The sequence below is a fragment of the Taudactylus pleione genome, unplaced genomic scaffold (assembly GCF_031769625.1).
Source record: "Taudactylus pleione unplaced genomic scaffold, aTauple2 ptg000124l, whole genome shotgun sequence".
In the NCBI taxonomy this organism is placed as follows: Eukaryota; Metazoa; Chordata; class Amphibia; order Anura; family Myobatrachidae; genus Taudactylus; species Taudactylus pleione.
In genome coordinates, this window is record NW_028284526.1 from 1057066 (window position 1) to 1081313 (window position 24248).

The following is a 24248-nucleotide window of genomic DNA, read 5'->3' on the forward strand; positions in this document are numbered from 1 at the left end:
GGGCTGTGATAAAGTCACACAGTGTACTTGAGATGCTGGGCTGTGATAAAGTCACACAGTGTACTAGAGATGCTGGTCTGTGATAAAGTCAAACAGTGTACTAGAGATGCTGGGTTGTGATAAAGCCTAATAGTGTACTAGAGATTCTGGGCTGTGATAAAGTCACACAGTGTACTAGAGATGCTGGGCTGTGATAAAGTCATACAATGTACTAGAGATGCTGGGCTGTGATAAAGTCACACAGTGTACTAGAGATGCTGGGCTGTGATAAAGTCACACAGTGTGCTAGAGATGCTGGGCTGTGATAAAGTCGCACAGTGTACTAGAGATGCTGGGCTGTGATAAAGTCACACAGTGTGCTTGAGATGCTGGGCTGTGATAAAGTCGCACAGTGTGCTAGAGATGCTGGGCTGTGATAAAGTCACACAGTGTACTAGAGATGCTGGGCTGTGGTAAAGTCACACAGTGTACTAGAGATGCTGGGCTGTGATAAAGTCACACAGTGCACTAGAGAAGCTGGGCTGTGATAAAGTCACACAGTGCACTAGAGATGCTGGGCTGTGATAAAGCTGCACAGTGTACTAGAGATGCTGGGCTGTGATAAAGTCACACAGTGTACTAGAGATGCTGGGCTGTGATAAAGTCGCACAGTGTACTAGAGATGCTGGACTGTGATAAAGCTGCACAGTGTACTAGAGATGTTGGGCTGTAATAAACTCACACAGTGTACTAGAGATGCTGGGCTGTGATAAAGTCACACAGTGTACTAGAGATGCTAAGCTGTGATAAAGTCGCACAGTGTACTAGAGATGCTGGGCTGTGAGAATGTCACACAGTGTACTAGAGATGCTGGGCTGTGATAAAATCACACAGTGTACTAGAGATGCTGGGCTGTGATAAAGGCGCACAGTGTACTAGAGATGCTGGGCTGTGATAAAGCTGCACAGTGTACTAGAGATGCTGGGCTTTGATGAAGTCGCACAGTGTACTAGAGATGCTGGGCTGTGATAAACTCACACAGTGTACTAAGATGCTGGGCTGTGATTAAGTCACACAGTGTACTAGATATGCTGGGCAGTGATAAAGTCGCACAGTGTACTAGAGATCCTGGGCTGTGATAAAGTCGCACAGTGTACTAGAGATGCTGGGCTGTGAGAAAGTCAAACATTGTACTAGAGATGCTGGCCTGTGATAATCGTAAATTATCACAGCCCACAGTGTACTAGAGATGCTGGGCTGTGAAAAAGCTGCACAGTGTACTAGAGATGCTGGGCTGTGATAAAGTCACACAGTGTACTAGAGATGCTGAGCTGTGATAAAGTCACACAGTGTACTAGAGATGCTGGGCTGTGATAAAGCTGCACAGTGTACTAGAGATGCTGGACTGTGATAAAGTCACACAGTGTACTAGAGATGCTGGGCTGTGATAAACTCGCACAGTGTACTAGAGATGCTGGGCTGTGATAAAGTCACAGAGTGTACTAAAGATGCTGGGCTGTTATAAAGTCGCACAGTGTACTAGAGATGCTGGGCTGTGAGAAAGTCACATAGTGTACTAGAGATGCTGAGCTGTGATAAAGTCGCACAGTGTACTAGAGATGCTGGGCTGTGATAAAGGCGCACAGTGTACTAGTGATGCTGGGCTGTGATAAAGTCGCACAGTGTACTAGAGATGCTGGGCTGTGATAAAGTCGCACAGTGTACTAGAGATCCTGGGCTGTGATAAAGTCGCACAGTGTACTAGAGATGCTGGGCTGTGAGAAAGTCAAACATTGTACTAGAGACGCTGGGCTGTGATAAAGTCAGTGTACTAGAGATGCAGGGCTGTGATAAAGTCGCACAGTGTTCTAGAGATGCTGGCCTGTGATAATCGTAAATTATCACAGCCCACAGTGTACTAGAGATGCTGGGCTGTGATAAAGCTGCACAGTGTACTAGAGATGCTGGGCTGTGATAAAGTCACACAGTGTACTAGAGATGCTGAGATGTGATAAAGTCACACAGTGTACTAGAGATGCTGGGCTGTGATAAAGCTGCACAGTGTACTAGAGATGCTGGACTGTGATAAAGTCACACAGTGTACTAGAGATGCTGGGCTGTGATAACCTCGCACAGTGTACTAGAGATGCTGGGCTGTGATAAAGTCACAGAGTGTACTAAAGATGCTGGGCTGTGATAAAGTTGCACAGTGTACTAGAGATGCTGGGCTGTGAGAAAGTCACATAGTGTACTAGAGATGCTGAGCTGTGATAAAGTCGCACAGTGTACTAGAGATGCTGGGCTGTGATAAAGGCGCACAGTGTACTAGTGATGCTGGGCTGCGATAAAGTCACACAGTGTACTAGAGATGCTGTGCTGTGATAAAGTAACACAGTGTACTAGAGATGCTGGGCTGTGATAAAGTCACACAGTGTACTAGAGATACTGGGCTGTGATAAAGTCACACAGTGTACTAGAGATGCTGGGCTGTGATAAAGTCACACAGTGTGCTAGAGATGCTGGGCTGTGATAAAGTTGCACAGTGTACTAGAGATGATGGGCTATGATAAAGTCACATAGTGTGCTAGAGATGCTGGGCTGTAATAAAGTCACACAGTGTACTAGAGATGCATGGATGTGATAAAGTCACACAGTGTGCTAGTTATGCTGGACTGTGATAAAGTCGCACAGTGTACTAGAGATGCTGGGCTGTGATAAAGTCGCACAGTGTACTAGAGATGCTGGCCTGTGATAATGTCACACAGTGTACTAGAGATGCTGGGCTGTGATAATGTCGCACAGTGTACTAGAGATGCTGGGCTGTGATAAAGTCACACAGTGTGCTAGAGATGCTGGGCTGTGATAAAGTTGCACAGTGTACTAGATATGCTGGTCTGTGATAAAGTCAAACAGTGTACTATAGATGCTGGGCTGTGAGAAAATCACACAGTGTACTAGAGATACTGGGCTGTGATAAAGTCACACAGTGTACTTGAGATGCTGGGCTGTGATAAAGTCACACAGTGTACTAGAGATGCTGGTCTGTGATAAAGTCAAACAGTGTACTAGAGATGCTGGGTTGTGATAAAGCCTAATAGTGTACTAGAGATTCTGGGCTGTGATAAAGTCACACAGTGTACTAGAGATGCTGGGCTGTGATAAAGTCATACAATGTACTAGAGATGCTGGGCTGTGATAAAGTCACACAGTGTACTAGAGATGCTGGGCTGTGATAAAGTCACACAGTGTGCTAGAGATGCTGGGCTGTGATAAAGTCGCACAGTGTACTAGAGATGCTGGGCTGTGATAAAGTCACACAGTGTGCTTGAGATGCTGGGCTGTGATAAAGTCGCACAGTGTGCTAGAGATGCTGGGCTGTGATAAAGTCACACAGTGTACTAGAGATGCTGGGCTGTGGTAAAGTCACACAGTGTACTAGAGATGCTGGGCTGTGATAAAGTCACACAGTGCACTAGAGAAGCTGGGCTGTGATAAAGTCACACAGTGCACTAGAGATGCTGGGCTGTGATAAAGCTGCACAGTGTACTAGAGATGCTGGGCTGTGATAAAGTCACACAGTGTACTAGAGATGCTGGGCTGTGATAAAGTCGCACAGTGTACTAGAGATGCTGGACTGTGATAAAGCTGCACAGTGTACTAGAGATGTTGGGCTGTAATAAACTCACACAGTGTACTAGAGATGCTGGGCTGTGATAAAGTCACACAGTGTACTAGAGATGCTAAGCTGTGATAAAGTCGCACAGTGTACTAGAGATGCTGGGCTGTGAGAATGTCACACAGTGTACTAGAGATGCTGGGCTGTGATAAAATCACACAGTGTACTAGAGATGCTGGGCTGTGATAAAGGCGCACAGTGTACTAGAGATGCTGGGCTGTGATAAAGCTGCACAGTGTACTAGAGATGCTGGGCTTTGATGAAGTCGCACAGTGTACTAGAGATGCTGGGCTGTGATAAACTCACACAGTGTACTAAGATGCTGGGCTGTGATTAAGTCACACAGTGTACTAGATATGCTGGGCAGTGATAAAGTCGCACAGTGTACTAGAGATCCTGGGCTGTGATAAAGTCGCACAGTGTACTAGAGATGCTGGGCTGTGAGAAAGTCAAACATTGTACTAGAGATGCTGGCCTGTGATAATCGTAAATTATCACAGCCCACAGTGTACTAGAGATGCTGGGCTGTGAAAAAGCTGCACAGTGTACTAGAGATGCTGGGCTGTGATAAAGTCACACAGTGTACTAGAGATGCTGAGCTGTGATAAAGTCACACAGTGTACTAGAGATGCTGGGCTGTGATAAAGCTGCACAGTGTACTAGAGATGCTGGACTGTGATAAAGTCACACAGTGTACTAGAGATGCTGGGCTGTGATAAACTCGCACAGTGTACTAGAGATGCTGGGCTGTGATAAAGTCACAGAGTGTACTAAAGATGCTGGGCTGTTATAAAGTCGCACAGTGTACTAGAGATGCTGGGCTGTGAGAAAGTCACATAGTGTACTAGAGATGCTGAGCTGTGATAAAGTCGCACAGTGTACTAGAGATGCTGGGCTGTGATAAAGGCGCACAGTGTACTAGTGATGCTGGGCTGTGATAAAGTCACACAGTGTACTAGAGATGCTGTGCTGTGATAAAGTAACACAGTGTACTAGAGATGCTGGGCTGTGATAAAGTCACACAGTGCACTAGAGAAGCTGGGCTGTGATAAAGTCACACAGTGCACTAGAGATGCTGGGCTGTGATAAAGCTGCACAGTGTACTAGAGATGCTGGGCTGTGATAAAGTCACACAGTGTACTAGAGATGCTGGGCTGTGATAAAGTCGCACAGTGTACTAGAGATGCTGGACTGTGATAAAGCTGCACAGTGTACTAGAGATGTTGGGCTGTAATAAACTCACACAGTGTACTAGAGATGCTGGGCTGTGATAAAGTCACACAGTGTACTAGAGATGCTAAGCTGTGATAAAGTCGCACAGTGTACTAGAGATGCTGGGCTGTGAGAATGTCACACAGTGTACTAGAGATGCTGGGCTGTGATAAAATCACACAGTGTACTAGAGATGCTGGGCTGTGATAAAGGCGCACAGTGTACTAGAGATGCTGGGCTGTGATAAAGCTGCACAGTGTACTAGAGATGCTGGGCTTTGATGAAGTCGCACAGTGTACTAGAGATGCTGGGCTGTGATAAACTCACACAGTGTACTAAGATGCTGGGCTGTGATTAAGTCACACAGTGTACTAGATATGCTGGGCAGTGATAAAGTCGCACAGTGTACTAGAGATCCTGGGCTGTGATAAAGTCGCACAGTGTACTAGAGATGCTGGGCTGTGAGAAAGTCAAACATTGTACTAGAGATGCTGGCCTGTGATAATCGTAAATTATCACAGCCCACAGTGTACTAGAGATGCTGGGCTGTGAAAAAGCTGCACAGTGTACTAGAGATGCTGGGCTGTGATAAAGTCACACAGTGTACTAGAGATGCTGAGCTGTGATAAAGTCACACAGTGTACTAGAGATGCTGGGCTGTGATAAAGCTGCACAGTGTACTAGAGATGCTGGACTGTGATAAAGTCACACAGTGTACTAGAGATGCTGGGCTGTGATAAACTCGCACAGTGTACTAGAGATGCTGGGCTGTGATAAAGTCACAGAGTGTACTAAAGATGCTGGGCTGTTATAAAGTCGCACAGTGTACTAGAGATGCTGGGCTGTGAGAAAGTCACATAGTGTACTAGAGATGCTGAGCTGTGATAAAGTCGCACAGTGTACTAGAGATGCTGGGCTGTGATAAAGGCGCACAGTGTACTAGTGATGCTGGGCTGTGATAAAGTCGCACAGTGTACTAGAGATGCTGGGCTGTGATAAAGTCGCACAGTGTACTAGAGATCCTGGGCTGTGATAAAGTCGCACAGTGTACTAGAGATGCTGGGCTGTGAGAAAGTCAAACATTGTACTAGAGACGCTGGGCTGTGATAAAGTCAGTGTACTAGAGATGCAGGGCTGTGATAAAGTCGCACAGTGTTCTAGAGATGCTGGCCTGTGATAATCGTAAATTATCACAGCCCACAGTGTACTAGAGATGCTGGGCTGTGATAAAGCTGCACAGTGTACTAGAGATGCTGGGCTGTGATAAAGTCACACAGTGTACTAGAGATGCTGAGATGTGATAAAGTCACACAGTGTACTAGAGATGCTGGGCTGTGATAAAGCTGCACAGTGTACTAGAGATGCTGGACTGTGATAAAGTCACACAGTGTACTAGAGATGCTGGGCTGTGATAACCTCGCACAGTGTACTAGAGATGCTGGGCTGTGATAAAGTCACAGAGTGTACTAAAGATGCTGGGCTGTGATAAAGTTGCACAGTGTACTAGAGATGCTGGGCTGTGAGAAAGTCACATAGTGTACTAGAGATGCTGAGCTGTGATAAAGTCGCACAGTGTACTAGAGATGCTGGGCTGTGATAAAGGCGCACAGTGTACTAGTGATGCTGGGCTGCGATAAAGTCACACAGTGTACTAGAGATGCTGTGCTGTGATAAAGTAACACAGTGTACTAGAGATGCTGGGCTGTGATAAAGTCACACAGTGTACTAGAGATACTGGGCTGTGATAAAGTCACACAGTGTACTAGAGATGCTGGGCTGTGATAAAGTCACACAGTGTGCTAGAGATGCTGGGCTGTGATAAAGTTGCACAGTGTACTAGAGATGATGGGCTATGATAAAGTCACATAGTGTGCTAGAGATGCTGGGCTGTAATAAAGTCACACAGTGTACTAGAGATGCATGGATGTGATAAAGTCACACAGTGTGCTAGTTATGCTGGACTGTGATAAAGTCGCACAGTGTACTAGAGATGCTGGGCTGTGATAAAGTCGCACAGTGTACTAGAGATGCTGGCCTGTGATAATGTCACACAGTGTACTAGAGATGCTGGGCTGTGATAATGTCGCACAGTGTACTAGAGATGCTGGGCTGTGATAAAGTCACACAGTGTGCTAGAGATGCTGGGCTGTGATAAAGTTGCACAGTGTACTAGATATGCTGGTCTGTGATAAAGTCAAACAGTGTACTATAGATGCTGGGCTGTGAGAAAATCACACAGTGTACTAGAGATACTGGGCTGTGATAAAGTCACACAGTGTACTTGAGATGCTGGGCTGTGATAAAGTCACACAGTGTACTAGAGATGCTGGTCTGTGATAAAGTCAAACAGTGTACTAGAGATGCTGGGTTGTGATAAAGCCTAATAGTGTACTAGAGATTCTGGGCTGTGATAAAGTCACACAGTGTACTAGAGATGCTGGGCTGTGATAAAGTCATACAATGTACTAGAGATGCTGGGCTGTGATAAAGTCACACAGTGTACTAGAGATGCTGGGCTGTGATAAAGTCACACAGTGTGCTAGAGATGCTGGGCTGTGATAAAGTCGCACAGTGTACTAGAGATGCTGGGCTGTGATAAAGTCACACAGTGTGCTTGAGATGCTGGGCTGTGATAAAGTCGCACAGTGTGCTAGAGATGCTGGGCTGTGATAAAGTCACACAGTGTACTAGAGATGCTGGGCTGTGGTAAAGTCACACAGTGTACTAGAGATGCTGGGCTGTGATAAAGTCACACAGTGCACTAGAGAAGCTGGGCTGTGATAAAGTCACACAGTGCACTAGAGATGCTGGGCTGTGATAAAGCTGCACAGTGTACTAGAGATGCTGGGCTGTGATAAAGTCACACAGTGTACTAGAGATGCTGGGCTGTGATAAAGTCGCACAGTGTACTAGAGATGCTGGACTGTGATAAAGCTGCACAGTGTACTAGAGATGTTGGGCTGTAATAAACTCACACAGTGTACTAGAGATGCTGGGCTGTGATAAAGTCACACAGTGTACTAGAGATGCTAAGCTGTGATAAAGTCGCACAGTGTACTAGAGATGCTGGGCTGTGAGAATGTCACACAGTGTACTAGAGATGCTGGGCTGTGATAAAATCACACAGTGTACTAGAGATGCTGGGCTGTGATAAAGGCGCACAGTGTACTAGAGATGCTGGGCTGTGATAAAGCTGCACAGTGTACTAGAGATGCTGGGCTTTGATGAAGTCGCACAGTGTACTAGAGATGCTGGGCTGTGATAAACTCACACAGTGTACTAAGATGCTGGGCTGTGATTAAGTCACACAGTGTACTAGATATGCTGGGCAGTGATAAAGTCGCACAGTGTACTAGAGATCCTGGGCTGTGATAAAGTCGCACAGTGTACTAGAGATGCTGGGCTGTGAGAAAGTCAAACATTGTACTAGAGATGCTGGCCTGTGATAATCGTAAATTATCACAGCCCACAGTGTACTAGAGATGCTGGGCTGTGAAAAAGCTGCACAGTGTACTAGAGATGCTGGGCTGTGATAAAGTCACACAGTGTACTAGAGATGCTGAGCTGTGATAAAGTCACACAGTGTACTAGAGATGCTGGGCTGTGATAAAGCTGCACAGTGTACTAGAGATGCTGGACTGTGATAAAGTCACACAGTGTACTAGAGATGCTGGGCTGTGATAAACTCGCACAGTGTACTAGAGATGCTGGGCTGTGATAAAGTCACAGAGTGTACTAAAGATGCTGGGCTGTTATAAAGTCGCACAGTGTACTAGAGATGCTGGGCTGTGAGAAAGTCACATAGTGTACTAGAGATGCTGAGCTGTGATAAAGTCGCACAGTGTACTAGAGATGCTGGGCTGTGATAAAGGCGCACAGTGTACTAGTGATGCTGGGCTGTGATAAAGTCACACAGTGTACTAGAGATGCTGTGCTGTGATAAAGTAACACAGTGTACTAGAGATGCTGGGCTGTGATAAAGTCACACAGTGTACTAGAGATGCTGGGCTGTGATAAAGTCACACAGTGTGCTAGAGATGCTGGGCTGTGATAAAGTTGCACAGTGTACTAGAGATGATGGGCTATGATAAAGTCACATAGTGTGCTAGAGATGCTGGGCTGTAATAAAGTTGCACAGTGTACTAGAGATGCATGGCTGTGATAAAGTCACACAGTGTGCTAGTTATGCTGGACTGTGATAAAGCTGCACAGTGTACTAGATATGCTGGGCTGTGATAAAGTCGCACAGTGTACTAGAGATGCTGGGCTGTGATAAACTCGCACAGTGTACTAAGATGCTGGGCTGTGATAAAGTCACACAGTGTACTAGAGATGCTGGGCTGTAAGAAAGTCACACATTGTACTAGAGATGCTGGGCTGTGATAAAGTCGCAGTGTTCTAGAGATGCTGGGCAGTGATAATCGTAAATTATCACAGCCCACAGTGTACTAGAGATGCTGGGCTGTGATAAAGTCGCACAGTGTACTAGAGATGCTGGGCTGTGATAAAGCTGCACAGTGTACTAGAGATGCTGGGCTGTGATAAAGTCGCACAGTGTACTAGAGAAGCTGGGCTGTGAGAAAGTCACACAGTGTACTAGAGATGCTGGGCTGTGATAAAGACACACAGTGTACTAGAGATGCTGGGCTGTGATAAAGGCGTACAGTGTACTAGAGATGCTGGGCTGTGATAAAGCTGCACAGTGTACTAGAGATGCTGGGCTTTGATGAAGTCGCACAGTGTACTAGAGATGCTGGGCTGTGATAAACTCACACAGTGTACTAAGATGCTGGGCTGTGATTAAGTCACACAGTGTACTAGATATGCTGGGCAGTGATAAAGTCGCACAGTGTACTAGAGATCCTGGGCTGTGATAAAGTCGCACAGTGTACTAGAGATGCTGGGCTGTGAGAAAGTCAAACATTGTACTAGAGACGCTGGGCTGTGATAAAGTCAGTGTACTGGAGATGCAGGGCTGTGATAAAGTCGCACAGTGTTCTAGAGATGCTGGCCTGTGATAATCGTAAATTATCACAGCCCACAGTGTACTAGAGATGCTGGGCTGTGATAAAGCTGCACAGTGTACTAGAGATGCTGGGCTGTGATAAAGTCACACAGTGTACTAGAGATGCTGAGATGTGATAAAGTCACACAGTGTACTAGAGATGCAGGGCTGTGATAAAGCTGCACAGTGTACTAGAGATGCTGGACTGTGATAAAGTCACACAGTGTACTAGAGATGCTGGGCTGTGATAAACTCGCACAGTGTACTAGAGATGCTGGGCTGTGATAAAGTCACAGAGTGTACTAAAGATGCTGGGCTGTGATAAAGTTGCACAGTGTACTAGAGATGCTGGGCTGTGAGAAAGTCACATAGTGTACTAGAGATGCTGAGCTGTGATAAAGTCGCACAGTGTACTAGAGATGCTGGGCTGTGATAAAGGCGCACAGTGTACTAGTGATGCTGGGCTGTGATAAAGTCACACAGTGTACTAGAGATGCTGTGCTGTGATAAAGTAACACAGTGTACTAGAGATGCTGGGCTGTGATAAAGTCACACAGTGTACTAGAGATACTGGGCTGTGATAAAGTCACACAGTGTACTAGAGATGCTGGGCTGTGATAAAGTCACACAGTGTGCTAGAGATGCTGGGCTGTGATAAAGTTGCACAGTTTACTAGAGATGATGGGCTATGATAAAGTCACATAGTGTGCTAGAGATGCTGGGCTGTAATAAAGTCACACAGTGTACTAGAGATGCATGGCTGTGATAAAGTCACACAGTGTGCTAGTTATGCTGGACTGTGATAAAGTCGCACAGTGTACTAGAGATGCTGGGCTGTGATAAAGTCGCACAGTGTACTAGAGATGCTGGCCTGTGATAATGTCACACAGTGTACTAGAGATGCTGGGCTGTGATAATGTCGCACAGTGTACTAGAGATGCTGGGCTGTGATAAAGTCACACAGTGTGCTAGAGATGCTGGGCTGTGATAAAGTCGCACAGTGTACTAGAGATGCTGGGCTGTGGTAAAGTCACACAGTGTGCTAGAGATGCTGGGCTGTGATAAAGTTGCACAGTGTACTAGAGATGCTGGGCTGTGATAAAGTCAGTGTACTAGAGATGCAGGGCTGTGATAAAGTTGCACAATGTACTAGAGATGCTGGGCTGTGATAAAGTCAGTCACACAGTGTACTAGAGAAGCTGGGCTGTGATAAAGTCATACAATGTACTAGAGATGCTGGGCTGTGATGAAGTCATACAATGTACTAGAGATGCTGGGCTGTGATAAAGTCAGTCACACAGTGTACTAGAGATGCTGGGCTGTGATAAAGTCGCACAGTGTACTAGAGATGCTGAGCTGTGAGAAAGTCACACAGTGTACTAGAGATACTGGGCTGTGATAAAGTCGCATAGTGTACTAGAGATGCTGGGCTGTGATAAAGTCACACAGTGTACTAGAGATGCTGGGCTGTGAGAAAGTCACACAGTGTACTAGAGATGCTGGGCTGTGAGAAAATCACACAGTGTACTAGAGATACTGGGCTGTGATAAAGTCACACAGTGTACTAGAGATGCTGGGCTGTGATAAAGTCACACAGTGTACTAGAGATGCTGGGCTGTGATAAAGTCACACAGTGTACTAGAGATGCTGGGCTGTGATAAACTCGCACAGTGTACTAAGATGCTGGGCTGTGATAAAGTCGCACAGTGTACTAGAGATGCTGGGCTGTGAGAAAGTCACACAGTGTACTAGAGATGCTGGGCTGTGATAAAGTTGCACAGTGTACTAGAGATGCTGGGCTGTGATAAAGCTGCACAGTGTACTAGAGATGCTGTGCTGTGATAAAGTCGCAGTGTACTAGAGATGCTGGGGTGTGATAAAGCTGCACAGTGTGGTAGAGATGCTGGGCTGTGATAAAGTCGCACAGTGTACTAGAGATGGTGGGCTGTGATAAACTCGCACAGTGTACTAGAGATGCTGGGCTGTGAGAAAGTCACACAGTGTACTAGAGATGCTGGGCTGTGATAAAGTCGCACAGAGTACAAGAGATGCTGGGCTATGATAAAGCTGCACAGTGTACTAGAGATGCTGGGCTGTGATAAAGTCACACAGTGTACTAGAGATGCTGGGCTGTGATAAACTCGCACAGTGTACTAGAGATGCTGGGCTGTAAGAAAGTCACACATTGTACTAGAGATGCTGGGCTGTGATAAAGTCGCAGTGTTCTAGAGATGCTGGGCAGTGATAATCGTAAATTATCACAGCCCACAGTGTACAAGAGATGCTGGGCTGTGATAAAGTCGCACAGTGTACTAGAGATGCTGGGCTGTGATAAAGCTGCACAGTGTACTAGAGATGCTGGGCTGTGATAAAGTTGCACAGTGTACTAGAGATGCTGGGCTGTGATAAACTCGCACAGTGTACTAGAGATACTGGGCTGTGAGAAAGTCACACAGTGTACTAGAGATGCTGGGCTGTGATAAACTCCCACAGTGTACTAGAGATGCTGGGCTGTGAGAAAGTCACACAGTGTACTAGAGATGCTGGGCTGTGATAAAGTCGCACAGTGTACTAGAGATGCTGGGCTATGATAAAGCTGCACAGTGTACTAGAGATGCTGGGCTGTGATAAAGTCAGTGTACTAGAGATGCTGGGCTGTGATAAAGTCACACAGTGTGCTAGAGATGCTGGGCTGTGATAAAGTCGCACAGTGTACTAGAGATGCTGGGCTGTGATAACGTCAGTGTACTAGAGATGCAGGGCTGTGATAAAGTTGCACAATGTACTAGAGATGCTGGGCTGTGATAAAGTCAGTCACACAGTGTACTAGAGATGCTGGGCTGTGATAAAGTCATACAATGTACTAGAGATGCTGGGCTGTGATAAAGTCATACAATGTACTAGAGATGCTGGGCTGTGATAAAGTCGCACAGTGTACTAGAGATGCTGGGCTGTGATAAAGTCACAAAGTGTACTAGAGATGCTGAGCTGTGAGAAAGTCACACAGTGTACTAGAGATACTGGGCTGTGATAAAGTCGCACAGTGTACTAGAGATGCTGGGCTGTGATAAAGTCACACAGTGTACTAGAGATGCTGGGCTGTGAGAAAGTCACACAGTGTACTAGAGATGCTGGGCTGTGAGAAAGTCACACAGTGTACTAGAGATACTGGGCTGTGATAAAGTCACACAGTGTACTAGAGATGCTGGGCTGTGATAAAGTCACACAGTGTACTAGAGATGCTGGTCTGTGATAAAGTCAAACAGTGTACTAGAGATGCTGGGTTGTGATAAAGCCGAATAGTGTACTAGAGATGCTGGGCTGTGATAAAGTCACACAGTGTACTAGAGATGCTGGGCTGTGATAAAGTCATACAATGTACTAGAGATGCTGGGCTGTGATAAAGTCACACAGTGTACTAGAGATGCTGGGCTGTGATAAAGTCAAACAGTGTACTAGGGATACTGGGCTGTGATAAAGTCACATAGTGTAAAAGAGATGCTGGGCTGTGATAAAGTCGCACAGTGTACTAGAGATGCTGGGCTGTGGTAAAGTCACACAGTGTGCTAGAGATGCTGGGCTGTGATAAAGTTGCACAGTGTACTAGAGATGCTGGGCTGTGATAAAGTCAGTGTACTAGAGATGCAGGGCTGTGATAAAGTTGCACAATGTACTAGAGATGCTGGGCTGTGATAAAGTCAGTCACACAGTGTACTAGAGAAGCTGGGCTGTGATAAAGTCATACAATGTACTAGAGATGCTGGGCTGTGATGAAGTCATACAATGTACTAGAGATGCTGGGCTGTGATAAAGTCGCACAGTGTACTAGAGATGCTGGGCTGTGATAAAGTCGCACAGTGTACTAGAGATGCTGAGCTGTGAGAAAGTCACACAGTGTACTAGAGATACTGGGCTGTGATAAAGTCGCATAGTGTACTAGAGATGCTGGGCTGTGATAAAGTCACACAGTGTACTAGAGATGCTGGGCTGTGAGAAAGTCACACAGTGTACTAGAGATGCTGGGCTGTGAGAAAATCACACAGTGTACTAGAGATACTGGGCTGTGATAAAGTCACACAGTGTACTAGAGATGCTGGGCTGTGATAAAGTCACACAGTGTACTAGAGATGCTGGTCTGTGATAAAGTCAAACAGTGTACTAGAGATGCTGGGTTGTGATAAAGCCGAATAGTGTAATAGAGATGCTGGGCTGTGATAAAATCACACAGTGTACTAGAGATGCTGGGCTGTGATAAATTCATACAATGTACTAGAGATGCTGGGCTGTGATAAAGTCACACAGTGTACTAGAGATGCTGGGCTGTGATAAAGTCACACAGTGTGCTAGAGATGCTGGGCTGTGATAAAGTCGCACAGTGTACTAGAGATGCTGGGCTGTGATAAAGTCACACAGTGTGCTAGAGATGCTGGGCTGTGATAAAGTCGCACAGTGTGCTAGAGATGCTGGGCTGTGATAAAGTCACACAGTGTACTACAGATGCTGGGCTGTGGTAAAGTCACACAGTATACTAGAGATGCTGGGCTGTGATAAATTCACACAGTGCACTAGAGATGCTGGGCTGTGATAAAGCTGCACAGTGTACTAGAGATGCTGGGCTGTGATAAAGTCGCACAGTGTACTAGAGATGCTGGGCTGTGATAAAGTCGCACAGTGTACTAGAGATGCTGGGCTGTGATAAACTCGCACAGTGTACTAGAGATGTTGGGCTGTGATAAAGTCGCACAGTGTACTAGAGATGCTGGGCTGTGATAAACTTGCACAGTGTACTAAGATGCTGGGCTGTGATAAAGTCGCACAGTGTACTAGAGATGCTGGGCTGTGAGAAAGTCACACAGTGTACTAGAGATGCTGGGCTGTGAAAAAGTCGCACAGTGTTCTAGAGATGCTGGGCTGTGATAAAGCTGCACAGTGTACTAGAGATGCTGTGCTGTGATAAAGTCGCACAGTGTACTAGAGATGCTGGGCTGTGATAAAGTCGCACAGAGTACTAGAGATGCTGGGCTATGATAAAGCTGCACAGTGTACTAGAGATGCTGGGCTGTGATAAAGTCACACAGTGTACTAGAGATGCTGGGCTGTGATAAAGTCACACAGTGTACTAGAGATGCTGGGCTGTGATAAACTCGCACAGTGTACTAAGATGCTGGGCTGTGATAAAGTCGCACAGTGTACTAGAGATGCTGGGCTGTGAGAAAGTCACACAGTGTACTAGAGATGCTGGGCTGTGATAAAGTCGCACAGTGTACTAGAGATGCTGGGCTGTGATAAAGCTGCACAGTGTACTAGAGATGCTGTGCTGTGATAAAGTCGCACAGTGTACTAGAGATGCTGGGGTGTGATAAAGCTGCACAGTGTGGTAGAGATGCTGGGCTGTGATAAAGTCGCACAGTGTACTAGAGATGGTGGGCTGTGATAAACTCGCACAGTGTACTAGAGATGCTGGGCTGTGAGAAAGTCACACAGTGTACTAGAGATGCTGGGCTGTGATAAAGTCGCACAGAGTACAAGAGATGCTGGGCTATGATAAAGCTGCACAGTGTACTAGAGATGCTGGGCTGTGATAAAGTCGCACAGTGTACTAGAGATGCTGGGCTGTGATAAACTCGCACAGTGTACTAGAGATGCTGGGCTGTAAGAAAGTCACACATTGTACTAGAGATGCTGGGCTGTGATAAAGTCGCAGTGTTCTAGAGATGCTGGGCAGTGATAATCGTAAATTATCACAGCCCACAGTGTACAAGAGATGCTGGGCTGTGATAAAGTCGCACAGTGTACTAGAGATGCTGGGCTGTGATAAAGCTGCACAGTGTACTAGAGATGCTGGGCTGTGATAAAGTTGCACAGTGTACTAGAGATGCTGGGCTGTGATAAACTCGCACAGTGTACTAGAGATACTGGGCTGTGAGAAAGTCACACAGTGTACTAGAGATGCTGGGCTGTGATAAACTCGCACAGTGTACTAGAGATGCTGGGCTGTGAGAAAGTCACACAGTGTACTAGAGATGCTGGGCTGTGATAAAGTCGCACAGTGTACTAGAGATGCTGGGCTATGATAAAGCTGCACAGTGTACTAGAGATGCTGGGCTGTGATAAAGTCAGTGTACTAGAGATGCTGGGCTGTGATAAAGTCACACAGTGTGCTAGAGATGCTGGGCTGTGATAAAGTCGCACAGTGTACTAGAGATGCTGGGCTGTGATAACGTCAGTGTACTAGAGATGCAGGGCTGTGATAAAGTTGCACAATGTACTAGAGATGCTGGGCTGTGATAAAGTCAGTCACACAGTGTACTAGAGATGCTGGGCTGTGATAAAGTCATACAATGTACTAGAGATGCTGGGCTGTGATAAAGTCATACAATGTACTAGAGATGCTGGGCTGTGATAAAGTCGCACAGTGTACTAGAGATGCTGGGCTGTGATAAAGTCACAAAGTGTACTAGAGATGCTGAGCTGTGAGAAAGTCACACAGTGTACTAGAGATACTGGGCTGTGATAAAGTCGCACAGTGTACTAGAGATGCTGGGCTGTGATAAAGTCACACAGTGTACTAGAGATGCTGGGCTGTGAGAAAGTCACACAGTGTACTAGAGATGCTGGGCTGTGAGAAAGTCACACAGTGTACTAGAGATACTGGGCTGTGATAAAGTCACACAGTGTACTAGAGATGCTGGGCTGTGATAAAGTCACACAGTGTACTAGAGATGCTGGTCTGTGATAAAGTCAAACAGTGTACTAGAGATGCTGGGTTGTGATAAAGCCGAATAGTGTACTAGAGATGCTGGGCTGTGATAAAGTCACACAGTGTACTAGAGATGCTGGGCTGTGATAAAGTCATACAATGTACTAGAGATGCTGGGCTGTGATAAAGTCACACAGTGTACTAGAGATGCTGGGCTGTGATAAAGTCAAACAGTGTACTAGGGATACTGGGCTGTGATAAAGTCACATAGTGTAAAAGAGATGCTGGGCTGTGATAAAGTCGCACAGTGTACTAGAGATGCTGGGCTGTGGTAAAGTCACACAGTGTGCTAGAGATGCTGGGCTGTGATAAAGTTGCACAGTGTACTAGAGATGCTGGGCTGTGATAAAGTCAGTGTACTAGAGATGCAGGGCTGTGATAAAGTTGCACAATGTACTAGAGATGCTGGGCTGTGATAAAGTCAGTCACACAGTGTACTAGAGAAGCTGGGCTGTGATAAAGTCATACAATGTACTAGAGATGCTGGGCTGTGATGAAGTCATACAATGTACTAGAGATGCTGGGCTGTGATAAAGTCGCACAGTGTACTAGAGATGCTGGGCTGTGATAAAGTCGCACAGTGTACTAGAGATGCTGAGCTGTGAGAAAGTCACACAGTGTACTAGAGATACTGGGCTGTGATAAAGTCGCATAGTGTACTAGAGATGCTGGGCTGTGATAAAGTCACACAGTGTACTAGAGATGCTGGGCTGTGAGAAAGTCACACAGTGTACTAGAGATGCTGGGCTGTGAGAAAATCACACAGTGTACTAGAGATACTGGGCTGTGATAAAGTCACACAGTGTACTAGAGATGCTGGGCTGTGATAAAGTCACACAGTGTACTAGAGATGCTGGTCTGTGATAAAGTCAAACAGTGTACTAGAGATGCTGGGTTGTGATAAAGCCGAATAGTGTAATAGAGATGCTGGGCTGTGATAAAATCACACAGTGTACTAGAGATGCTGGGCTGTGATAAATTCATACAATGTACTAGAGATGCTGGGCTGTGATAAAGTCACACAGTGTACTAGAGATGCTGGGCTGTGATAAAGTCACACAGTGTGCTAGAGATGCTGGGCTGTGATAAAGTCGCACAGTGTACTAGAGATGCTGGGCTGTGATAAAGTCACACAGTGTGCTAGAGATGCTGGGCTGTGATAAAGTCGCACAGTGTGCTAGAGATGCTGGGCTGTGATAAAGTCACACAGTGTACTACAGATGCTGGGCTGTGGTAAAGTCACACAGTGTACTAGAGATGCTGGGCTGTGATAAATTCACACAGTGCACTAGAGATGCTGGGCTGTGATAAAGCTGCACAGTGTACTAGAGATGCTGGGCTGTGATAAAGTCGCACAGTGTACTAGAGATGCTGGGCTGTGATAAAGTCGCACAGTGTACTAGAGATGCTGGGCTGTGATAAACTCGCACAGTGTACTAGAGATGTTGGGCTGTGATAAAGTCGCACAGTGTACTAGAGATGCTGGGCTGTGATAAACTCGCACAGTGTACTAAGATGCTGGGCTGTGATAAAGTCGCACAGTGTACTAGAGATGCTGGGCTGTGAGAAAGTCACACAGTGTACTAGAGATGCTGGGCTGTGATAAAGTCGCACAGTGTTCTAGAGATGCTGGGCTGTGATAAAGCTGCACAGTGTACTTGAGATGCTGTGCTGTGATAAAGTCGCACAGTGTACTAGAGATGCTGGGCTGTGATAAAGTCGCACAGAGTACTAGAGATGCTGGGCTATGATAAAGCTGCACAGTGTACTAGAGATGCTGGGCTGTGATAAAGTCACTTAGTGTACTAGAGATGCTGGGCTGTGATAAAGTCACACAGTGTACTAGAGATGCTGTGCTGTGATAAACTCGCACAGTGTACTAAGATGCTGGGCTGTGATAAAGTCGCACAGTGTACTAGAGATGCTGGGCTGTGAGAAAGTCACACAGTGTACTAGAGATGCTGGGCTGTGATAAAGTCGCACAGTGTACTAGAGATGCTGGGCTGTGATAAAGCTGCACAGTGTACTAGAGATGCTGTGCTGTGATAAAGTCGCACAGTGTACTAGAGATGCTGGGGTGTGATAAAGCTGCACAGTGTACTAGAGATGCTGGGCTGTGATAAAGTCGCACAGTGTACTAGAGATGGTGGGCTGTGATAAACTCGCACAGTGTACTAGAGATGCTGGGCTGTGAGAAAGTCACACAGTGTACTAGAGATGCTGGGCTGTGATAAAGTCGCACAGAGTACAAGAGATGCTGGGCTATGATAAAGCTGCACAGTGTACTAGAGATGCTGGGCTGTGATAAAGTCGCACGGTGTACTAGAGATGCTGGGCTGTGATAAACTCGCACAGTGTACTAAGATGCTGGGCTGTGATAAAGTCACACAGAGTACTAGAGATGCTGGGCTGCAAGAAAGTCACACATTGTACTAGAGATGCTGGGCTGTGATAAAGTCGCAGTGTTCTAGAGATGCTGGGCAGTGCTAATCGTAAATTATCACAGCCCACAGTGTACAAGAGATGCTGGGCTGTGATAAAGTCGCACAGTGTACTAGAGATGCTGGGCTGTGATAAAGCTGCACAGTGTACTAGAGATGCTGGGCTGTGATAAAGTCGCACAGTGTACTAGAGATGCTGGGCTGTGATAAACTCGCACAGTGTACTAGAGATACTGGGCTGTGAGAAAGTCACACAGTGTACTAGAGATGCTGGGCTGTGATAAACTCGCACAGTGTACTAGAGATGCTGGGCTGTGAGAAAGTCACACAGTGTACTAGAGATGCTGGGCTGTGATAAAGTCGCACAGTGTACTAGAGATGCTGGGCTATGATAAAGCTGCACAGTGTACTAGAGATGCTGGGCTGTGATAAAGTTGCACAGTGTACTAGAGATGCTGGGCTGTGATAAACTCGCACAGTGTACTAAGATGCTGGGCTGTGATAAAGTCACACAGTGTACTAGATATGCTGGGTTGTGATAAAGTCGCACAGTGTACTAGAGATGCTGGGCTCTGATAAAGTCGCACAGTGTACTAGAGATGCTGGGCTGTAAGAAAGTCACACATTGTACTAGAGATGCTGGGCTGTGATAAAGTCAGTGTACTAGAGATGCTGGGCTGTGATAAAGTCACACAGTGTGCTAGAGATGCTGGGCTGTGATAAAGTCGCACAGTGTACTAGAGATGCTGGGCTGTGATAACGTCAGTGTACAAGAGATGCAGGGCTATGATAAAGTTGCACAATGTACTAGAGATGCTGGGCTGTGATAAAGTCAGTCACACAGTGTACTAGAGATGCTGGGCTGTGATAAAGTCATACAATGTACTAGAGATGCTGGGCTGTGATAAAGTCATACAATGTACTAGAGATGCTGGGCTGTGATAAAGTCGCACAGTGTACTAGAGATGCTGGACTGTGATAAAGTCGCACAGTGTACTAGAGATGCTGAGCTGTGAGAAAGTCACACAGTGTACTAGAGATACTGGGCTGTGATAAAGTCGCACAGTGTACTAGAGATGCTGGGCTGTGATAAAGTCACACAGTGTACTAGAGATGCTGGGCTGTGAGAAAGTCACACAGTGTACTAGAGATGCTGGGCTGTGAGAAAGTCACACAGTGTACTAGAGATACTGGGCTGTGATAAAGTCACACAGTGTACTAGAGATGCTGGGCTGTGATAAAGTCACACAGTGTACTAGAGATGCTGGTCTGTGATAAAGTCAAACAGTGTACTAGAGATGCTGGGTTGTGATAAAGCCGAATAGTGTACTAGAGATGCTGGGCTGTGATAAAGTCACACAGTGTACTAGAGATGCTGGGCTGTGATAAAGTCATACAATGTACTAGAGATGCTTGGCTGTGATAAAGTCACACAGTGTACTAGAGATGCTGGGCTGTGATAAAGTCAAACAGTGTACTAGGGATACTGGGCTGTGATAAAGTCACATAGTGTAAAAGAGATGCTGGGCTGTGATAAAGTCGCACAGTGTACTAGAGATCCTGGGCTGTGATAAAGTTGCAGTGTACTAGAGATGCTGAGCTGTGATAAAGTCACACAGAGTACTAGAGATGCTGGGCTGTGATAAAGTTGCACAGTGTACTAGAGATGCTGGGCTGTGATAAAGTCGCACAGTGTACTAGAAGGGCTGAGGTGTGATAAAGTCACACATTGTACTAGAGATGCTGGGCTGTGATAAAGTCAGTGTACTAGAGATGCAGGGCTGTGATAAAGTCGCACAGTGTACTAGAGATGCTGGGCTGTGATAAAGTCGCACAGTGTACTAGAGATGCTGGGCTGTGATAAAGGCGCACAGTGTACTAGAGATGCTGGGCTGGGATAAAGTCACACAGTGTACTAGAGATGCTGTGCTGTGATAAAGTCAGACAGTGTACTAGAGATGCTGTGCTGTGATAAAGTAACACAGTGTACTAGAGATGCTGGGCTGTGATAAAGTCGCACAGTGTACTAGAGATGCTGGGCTGTGATAATGTCACACAGTGTACTAGAGATGCTGGGCTGTGATAAAGTCGCACAGTGTACTAGAGATGCTGGGCTGTGATAAAGTCACACAGTGTGCTAGAGATGCTGGGCTGTGATAAAGTCGCACAGTGTACTAGAGATGCTGGGCTGTGGTAAAGTCACACAGTGTACTAGAGATGCTGAGCTGTGATAAAGTCACACAGTGTACTAGAGATGCTGGGCTGTGATAAAGTCACACAGTGTACTAGAGAGGCTGGGCTGTGATTAAGCTGCACAGTGTACTAGAGATGCTGGGCTGTGATAAAGCTGCACAGTGTTCTAGAGATTCTGGGCTCTGATAAAGCTGCACAGGGTACTAGAGATGCTGGGCTGTGATAAAGCTACACAGTGTACTAGAGATGCTGGGCTGTGATAAAGTCGCACAGTGTACTAGAGATGCTGGGCTGTGATAAAGCTGCACAGTGCACTAGAGATGCTGGGCTGTGATAATGTAGCACAGTGTACTAGAGATGCTGGGCTTTGATAAACTCGCACAGTGTACTAGAGATGCTGGGCTGTGATAAAGTCACACAGTGTACTAGAGATGCTGGGCTGTGATAAACTCGCACAGTGTACTAGAGATGCTGGGCTGTGATAATGTCACACAGTGTACTAGAGATGCTGGGCTGTGATAAAGTCACACAGTGTACTAGGGATGCTGGGCTGTGAGAAAGTCACACACTGTACTAGAGATGCTGGGCTGTGATAAAGTTGCACAGTGTACTAGAGATGCTGGGCTGTGATAAAGCTGCAAAGTGTACTAGAGATGCTGGGCTGTGATAAAGCCGCACAGTGTACTAGAGATGCTGGGCTGTGATATACTCGCACAGTGTACTAAGATGCAGGGCTGTGATAAAGTCACACAGTGTACTAGATATGCTGGGCTGTGATAAAGTCGCACAGTGTACTAGAGATGCTGGGCTGTGATAAAGTCGCACAGTGTACTAGAGATGCTGGGCTGTGATAAAGTCACACACTGTACTAGAGATGCTGGGCTGTGATAATGTCACACACTGTTCTAGAGATGCTGGGCTGTGATAAAGTCACACACTGTTCTAGAGATGCTGGGCTGTGGTAAAGTCACACAGTGTACTACAGATGCTGGCCTGTGATAAAGTCGCACAGTGTACTAGAGATGCTGGGCTGTGGTAAAGTCACACAGTGTACTAGAGATGCTGGGCTGTGATAAAGTCGCAGAAGTAGAACAGAACTTGACGTTTTAACATCATACCCACATTTCATTTAAATGTCATACAAACAGAATTAATATAGAGTATATGATAACCTTAGTCACCAGATGGCAATACACTCATATATAAGTATATATGTAAAACTATAGTGAAATGCAGAATGTTTGATTATGATATGAACTGTATAATTTACAGCAGGGCTCTTCAACCTTTGGCCTGCCAGCTGCTAGTAGTTCCACAGCAGCTGGAGAGCCAAAGGTTGAAGACCCCTGTTCTACAGTATATAGACAGAGTGACATAATTTAAACCTTGACATGAAGAATGAACTCAGACTAGGCAAAGGGATCACTTCTGCACTAACTGATAATGGTGATCTCAGACTGTGAGATTATTTCTTGATCAGTTTGAGCAGAAATGAAAACACTGATGGCCTTAGTGAGTGTAGTCTCTGTGAAGTGTTGGAAACAAAGTGAAGTGAATTCAGCAGCTGCTCACTATTTCCTGCAATATGTCTTCTTACCGAGGCTTCTTAAAAACATGTAAAGTATTCCAATTGCCAGGGACTTCTCTGTAGGGTTTACAGTCCTGAAATGTAAGAAATTCTATAATCAATCACATGCATTTTATCACAAATTCTGTGACCATCTATTGTTCAACTATTTTGCAAGTTCTTTGTAATGCAGGATCATTTAGGTGCAGTAACAGGCTCATGTAGGTGCATTATGCAGGATCATGTAGGTGCATTATGCAGGATCATGTAGGTGCATTATGCAGGATCATTTAGGTGCATTATGCAGGATCATGTAGGTGCATTATGCAGGATCATGTAGGTGCATTATGCAGGATCATGTAGGTGCATTATGCAGGATCATGTAAGTGCATTATGCAGGATCATGTAGGTGCATTATGCAGGATCATGTAGGTGCATTTGCAGGCTCATGTAGCTGTATTATGCAGGCTCATGTAGGTGCATTATGCAGGATCATGTAGGTGCATTTGCAGGATCATGTAGGTGCATTATGCAGGATCATGTAGGTGCATTTGCAGGCTCATGTAGGTGCATTATGCAGGATCATGTAGGTGCATTTGCAGGATCATGTAGGTGCATTATGCAGGCTCATGTAGGTGCATTATGCAGGATCATGTAGGTGTATTATGCAGGATCATGTAGGTGCATTATGCAGGCTCAGGTAGGTGCATTATGCAGGATCATGTAGGTGCATTTGCAGGCTCATGTAGGTGCATTATGCAGGATCATGTAGGTGCATTTGCAGACTCATGTAGGTGCATTTGCAGGCTCATGTAGGTGCAGTTGCAGGCTCATGTAGGTGCATTTGCAGGATCATGTAGGTGCATTTGCAGGCTCATGTAGGTGCAGTTGCAGGCTCATGTAGGTGCATTTGCAGGATCATGTAGGTGCATTATGCAGGCTCATGTAGGTGCAGTTGCAGGCTCATGTAGGTGCATTATGCAGGCTCATGTAGGTGCAGTTGCAGGCTCATGGAGGTGCATTATGCAGGATCATGTAGGTGCATTATGCAGGATCATGTAGGTGCAGTTGCAGGCTCATGTAGGTGCATTATGCAGGATCATGTAGGTGCAGTTGCAGGCTCATGGAGGTGCATTTGCAGGATCATGGAGGTGCATTATGCAGGATCATGGAGGTGCATTATGCAGGCTCATGGAGGTGCATTTGCAGGATCATGGAGGTGCATTATGCAGGATCATGGAGGTGCATTATGGAGGATCATGGAAGTGCATTTGCAGGCTCATGTAGGTGCATTATGCAGGATCATGTAGGTGCATTATGCAGGATCGTGTAGGTGCATTATGCAGGCTCATGAAGGTGCATTTGCAGGATCATGGAGGTGCATTTGCAGGCTCATGTAGGTGCATTTGCAGGAT

General features: G+C 46.0%; 1 protein-coding gene across 1 annotated transcript in view; it reads right to left on the reverse strand.

Moving 5' to 3' along the window:
- The window catches only part of LOC148523955 (solute carrier organic anion transporter family member 2B1-like), a 245940-nt gene that overhangs the window by 80980 nt on the left and 140712 nt on the right, over window positions 1-24248 (reverse strand). Inside the window, exon 11 of the mRNA XM_088472452.1 lies at window positions 22864-22928. Coding sequence (XP_088328578.1) covers window positions 22864-22928 — 65 coding nt within the window. The remainder of the gene's footprint in view (window positions 1-22863; window positions 22929-24248) is intronic.